Here is a 6747-nt window from a genome sequence, read left to right as displayed (position 1 = left end):
ATAGGCATGTATAAATAGGGATGTATAAATTTTTGTATGAGAAACTAACATGAACTGTAAACTTTCACTTAAGGCACAATTTAAAGAAAACAAACAAAAAACTGACTGCATGTAAGTTCAGTCCATACTGCCAAACATCAAAGATAGGATAATCCTAAAAGTCCTACATGGACCATAAGATTAGAAGAATCATACTAAGAAAGGGCTTTCTTACAGGCAAAGGTTTGTTTTTAATAGCTCACAAAAATACAAGATACTTCTTAGATCAAAGACTACTGTTTACAATGAGTCCCAAATGGGCTATCATTTTGTCAAGTCAATAAGGATTATATTAAAACAAATTAGTAAAATCTGGAACTGTACTTCAAAGACCAAATCTTATGTTCTTAAATTCGAATGAAAATAGTACAGGTTTTAAAATAAGCTGCTGTAACTAATCAGAAAGCTATAGTTTAGTAACTACGATGGGTAGAAAGTATTTTAACAGACATGAAAACGAATAATTCCCAGTAACTGCCCTGACAGAAGGATCTCAGATGACTGATAGCATACTAACTCCTAGGCACTTTACCATTACAGCTCCAGTAACTTAAAGTGAAACTATGGTGTAACACTGACTTGGCTTTGGTATAGGGGAGCTTTGTAGTTTAAATTTCTAACTTAATGAGCTAAGAGCTCATAAGGCGGCTCCTCTCCCTACCCAGTGGTAACAGAACAACATACTGCTGCTGCAGGACTGATCCATTCCATCTCTGGAGGTATGCCCTGGCAACCACATCTGGCTCCAGGCTTGACTCTCACTTCCCAAGGGACACTATGCCCTCTCACTCTATGCTGCTTCATGGTGACCCTTCTACCCTTGACTGCAGGCTCCATGATGCCTCAGTCTAATCTGGTTCAGCTGTGTTTGGGTATTAGCTTCCTCACCACAAGATCTGTTCTACCTGACATCATCAGTCTCTTCCCTTTCATATTCTCCAGTGAAAGAGAAAAGGATTCCTATTTAGGCCGCACTTTAGGCCTCCCATTCCCCACCCTCTGAAAGGAGGAAAGTAACTGGGAGAACAGCTCACTTGGTCTTGTAATACCTAGAACTGTAATTCTATATTATAATCTTAGGTATGCTGATCTTAGAATTCCTAAACCGAAAAATTTAGGGTTATTCTAGAATTATTAGCTTCTATCCCCATATGTATACATATAATATTCCATACTATACGTATTATGCAAGCAGTAAGTGAAGCAGCTACAATTAGTTCATTATTGGTGATTCCTAGATAATTTTTTGAAGATGTAAGACATGTAAACAGAGAGAGGATCAGAAGTCATGATGAATTTTCATTAGAAACCTTTCCTCAATGAATAAATATTCTATTGTAGAAATGATACCTACCCCAATCTTTACCAAAAGTAAAGGGTAGCAAAGCGAGTGACAGACAATTCCTCCTCTGTTAACTTGAAGGTAAAAGTACATTGTCAAAGGGATAAATTCAGGGCCTTGCATTCTTTTCCCACCACCCTCTCTTTTATTTGCTCTTTTCTAAACATGGTGGGCAGTGGCTCCCCTCTACTTTCAACCTACAAAGAAGCCATTCCTAACTCTCTAGAAGATGATCTATGATTCAGATCTCACGGTGCCTAGGCCAGGTAAGCACTAGCAATGTCACCTTCCCTCGCCTCTGCCCAGGAGTGCAGAACAAACCGGAGTCCTATGCATGGGACACAGTCACTCCTCAGCTGACACTCCTAAGGACCCATCAGTGTGCAACAGGAATGTCCCTCTATCCTCTTTGATACAATGCTCCTTCTAGATAATTTGTAATTACCGAAGTCGAAAACACAGCATCATTTCAGCAAGATATCTAACTGTGATACACAGTATCTATATCAAGGAACATGTCAGTCAAATGCTATCTGTATTAGAAAGTACTTAACAACTTGAGCAAACTGTTAAATTCTTCAGGCTTTTAAAGATCTCAACTCTATTTCTAGAATTCAACTTTATCTTCAAACTTGGTCTTCAGCGGGTGTAATATAACCTACTCTTAGGTACAGTATGACAGAACAGCCACCACAATGCATCACAGACCAAAAGAGCTTGATTTTATGTCAATCCTTTTTTCATTTGGTAACAACAGAAATTCTACTTATAGAAAACAGACTCCCAAATTTCAAAGGTCTGAAGTTTCATTAGAAAAATCATACATGAAATAAAAAATGTATTCATCAAGAATACTTCATTCAACAAATTCACTGAAAACATGAGTTACAGTACAGAAAGAGAAATAATGGCATAAAGTCTTATATAACTAACAGATCTGCAAAACCAATCCCTTAAAAACAAATGCCACACAATATGCTTTTAATAAAAGGCAATTGTAGTTCCATTTTCCAAGCTGTATTCTTGAGGGTTTCCTCTAATTGGTTTTACATTAAGTTTTCTCCGTACTAAGTTTAAAGATATACGTCATTTCTTTATCACTAAGTACTGTATTCCCTAAAATGTTTAAAGCAAGCACCGGATAACCAGGTGTCCCTGTTATTTTTATTTTGCTAAGGAATATGAAACTGCTTCAAAGGTCAATCCATGTTCAAGTCCGCACCAAAGTCCTGGCACTTGGATATTTGTCCTTGTCTGCTTCATAGGAAACGTGATTAAGAGTCATCTGTAGTTATACAACTGAGATTATGATGATGAGCTTTTTGGGTTTTTGTTCTTTTAAGTATGCCAAAATACTCAAATTATATATGAATTTGTACAAGTAAAAAGAAGTCTACCTCTTTTTATTGCTTCGTCAAGAAAATGTTACAACTCTGGCAGAAGCTTACCATCTGTCCCAACTCTATTCTACCCAGGCTCCCAACGGCTTCCCACGTGCTGTGACAGCAGTGGCAGGATGCACAGTCTCTCATCTTCAGCAGCACTAATACCATACTACAGATTCAGCCTTTTCACTGTTTACTTCAACTCCTTCTAAAAAGCAAAAGTCTTTGTAATTAGTAGGAATAAACTCAGTCTCTGAAGGTAAAGGCATTTGTGCTCCATTCTGTTCAGTTACATGCACATGACAGAGGGCAGGATCACTTGTTTATCCTGGAAAAAACTTGACAGTGTGTGTGACAACTGCAAGGGAAGCTGGCTAAGATATGCCTGCAGCTTAGAGTAACTAAAAGCCACATGCAAGTTGGAACTGAGTTCTTCAAAATGAAATAAGGAAGGGAGAGGGCCATTAACAGGATCAGTATCTACAGAAATTACCGAGGCGGAAAGCCACCCCTGTGTGCTCCTCCACGGCCCCCTCTAAAGCCACCTCTTTCTCCTCGGAAGTTGGATCGATTTCTTTCTCGTCCACGGCCAGCAGAAGTTCCACCTCTTCCTCCACCCCTGGGAGCTCCACCTCCCCGATCAGATTTAGATTTGGGAGGAGGTGATTTTGGTCGAAGTCTCTCAATCTCTTCTGTGCATCCAGTCAAGTAGGAATTAGGGGCGCTGAAGTAGGATGCATATGTTTCTGCATTGTAGTTGCTATTCGTAAGAGTCGGTCCAACTGTAAGCCAGCCTGAAATGGAGGAAAAAAAGATTATCCTTTTTTTTTCCCCCCAACTCTCTCTTCTCTTATTGATCCTTTAGGGCCTAGCTCAAATCCCCTCTATATTCTTAAAGATGTGCCCTATCACTCACCCAATACTGATCTCATCTCTTTGACAGCACTCCTGGCACTTAATCATGCCCATATTTGAATTTCGTTCATTCATTCATATATCATTCATACACACATATATATAAATGTAATATGTGTAGGAAAAAATTATGACTTACTGTGCCTTTTACATATCACCCACTAACATCCTGATAACTAGAAAAGATTAATGAGTACATCTATACTTATGTAGTCTATTGAATACACTAGATTTTTATTTGCTCCCTTCTAGTTTGTTGTTTTTTGGCATGTCTGTGCTGTTCCAGAACACAACACACAAACAAAGGGTAAGAAATAAGAAAATTTAAAGGTATAACAAAAATAGCTAACAGTGCCTCCTTCCTCTTACATAAATAATACATGCAAATTCTTGGGAAGTAAACTGGTTACAGAAGCCTAACGGACTTTTTTTTTTTTAATCCCAAGTTCTTCATTGCAACAGTGTTTTATTATAAGCTTCTAAAAGTATTACTAAATAATAAACAGAGTAAATTTAAAATAGCCTGGCTTCAAACTGTGTTAAACTCCCATAGCTACTTTTTAAAACTTTAAAGCAATGGTAAACAGAAATCCTAAGGTATATGTGGTATAGGGTATTTTTGTTTGTTTGTTTGTTTTGCAAATCAGCCACAAAGGATTTCTTTAAAATTTTAAAAGCCAAAGGTATCATTTGATGACTTTAAGTCATGTCTGACCCATGCCATGGTCTCTTCAATCACCTCATATGCATATGAAAGTTGGACAGTGAAAAAGAAAGACAGAAGAATTGATGCATTCAAACTATAGTGTTGGGGAAGAATACTGAATAAACAAATATTGAAGAATATTCAAAGAATACTGACAAACAAACAAATCAGTCTTAGAAGAAACATAACCAGAATGTTCCTTAGAAGCAAGGATGGCAAGACATCGACTTATTTACTTTGGACACATCATCAAGAAAGACCAGTCACTAGAAGAGAACATCATGTTTGGTACAGGGCCAATGAAAATGAGAGAAATCCTCAAAGAGATGGATTAACACAGTGGCCAAGACAATGGACTCAAACATACCAACAGTCGTTAAGACGGCACAGGACTGGGCAATATTTTGTTCTGTTATACATAAGATCACTATGAGTCAGAGTGATGCAACAGCAACTAACAACAAAATGTATGATACAACTTAGATGACCTCCTTGAGAAAGAAGTCTATTTGAGGACTCAGCCTCTCTCAATTGTGCCTACTATGGTTTATGTGGTTAACCCCCAAAGGACCTATAATTTTCAAGCAGATTTTCCTTCCTAATTATGTTTTATTGTATCGCATACTAAAATATTTTTTGAAGAACAGGAAATAATAAAGAATTAGATGGTAATTTCAAAGCAAAAAATAAAATCTGTACTTCTGAAATTCATTCATCTGGTACAGATACAGATAGAAGGATATCCTGTATGAAAAGTATAACTTATAATCTAAAGTAGGTAAAATAGCCACAGCTAAATGGATAGAGAACTTCATTGAAAACTGGATTTTAATTATAACTAAAAACTGCCAGCAAGCAAAATCTTTTAGTTTACTTGCTTCCTATGTTTATATCTACAACTACACTGAACAATTAGCTACTCTCTCAACTGTTTAGGTTCTTCTACTCATGTTTAAAGAAAGCACCTTTAATAAAATCATTAAAATAATGCTACAAGGCTATCAAAAAGATGAATAATTATTTAAAATGTAGAAAAATATCTGACATAATATTGAGTAAAAAATACAAAATGGTGACTATAATTATATAAAAATTTGTATGCATAGCGACTTGAAAGTATTATATAAAAAATGAAAACAACTCTTGGTGGTAGTGAGATTATGAATCTTTTTCCCTCTTCAAAATTCTTTAATGTTGTTACAATGACTTTTCAATTATTAAAAGATTAGCATCTGTTTGATGTTTGCTTTTACTCTTCGGATAGTCTTAGTTTTGTTTTTTAAGTTTTCTGCTTCCTTGAAACAGCACTTGACACTGGAGATTATTCCCAGATTCAGCAGCTATTTTGGAGCAGGACAGGTTAATGATGGAAGAGAAAAATCTGTTCTTTATTTACTCAAACACTAGAGCCATATCTTAATATTCAACATATATGGACAGCTATGCTTTCTGAACAAACACAATCCCCTCCAACTGAGTACCTGGAGATGTTACTTTCTTTTAAGCCAGTGACGATGAACATTTGTTTGCCACAAGCTTGGCTGTCAAAATATTTTTATTACGGTGAAAGAGTAAAATCATCCATAGTACTTCTAAACAAGATGTTCATGTATACTTGTAAAGGAAGTCTAAACAACTCTAAGTTCATTCTGCAGTTGTATATAAATGATGTACATAATAACACTGTGTATGAACTATATGGACAATGAGAAAAATTGGTTTGAAAAAATTAAGGGAAGTATAAAGTTTAAATAACTGCATTCCCACCTTTTTAAAACCAATATACTATTTTAATTTAAACTTTAATAATTCAAGGCTACATGCTGCTGCAATCTCTAGAATAACCTCTAAAGAAACAATGAAAGATTATTTAACTAACAAGCTAATAACCAAAAACAAACCCTCTGCTGTTGAGTTGATTTTAACTCATAGTGACCCTACAGGACAGAGTAGAACTGCCCCATAGGGTTTCCAAGGAGAGGCTGGTGGACTCGAAAGGCCGACCTTTTGGTTAGCAGCCATAGCTCTTAACCACTACCAACAAGCTAATAGAAAGGAAAAATCTAATAATAAAAGAATATTTAGGGAGTTCTGGCAAAATGGCGCTCTAGGCGGAAGCACCACGCCGTCCCTCCACAGCAAAGATCCAAAAAACTAAGCCATACAGAGAATACAACATCCTGAAACCCTAAAACATCAAATGAAGAGATAAAGAACTCAGCCAAGCACCAAATGGAGTGAGAAAACTGACAGAGAACGGAGAGCAAGGAGAGATTCATGCAGAGGTCCACTACCAGCTAACGCAGTGCGGATCCACCATCCTGGACTCCTATCGGAGACCAGCAAATGGGAGTACGAGA

At 36.7% G+C, this 6747-nt stretch overlaps 1 protein-coding gene across 1 annotated transcript in view; it reads right to left on the bottom strand.

Annotated features, from left to right (window-relative positions):
- Window positions 1-6747, bottom strand: part of METTL14 (methyltransferase 14, N6-adenosine-methyltransferase subunit) — a 38174-nt gene continuing 31427 nt past the window's right edge. Inside the window, exon 11 of the mRNA XM_004386803.3 lies at window positions 1-3560. Coding sequence (XP_004386860.1) covers window positions 3256-3560 — 305 coding nt within the window. The 3' untranslated portion in view covers window positions 1-3255. The remainder of the gene's footprint in view (window positions 3561-6747) is intronic.

Source organism: Trichechus manatus, unplaced genomic scaffold (genome assembly GCF_000243295.1).
Source record: "Trichechus manatus latirostris isolate Lorelei unplaced genomic scaffold, TriManLat1.0 scaffold00171, whole genome shotgun sequence".
NCBI classification, from domain to species: domain Eukaryota; kingdom Metazoa; phylum Chordata; class Mammalia; order Sirenia; family Trichechidae; genus Trichechus; species Trichechus manatus.
The sequence above is the reverse complement of the archived record's forward strand: the minus strand, read 5'-3'. Positions and strand labels throughout refer to the sequence as shown.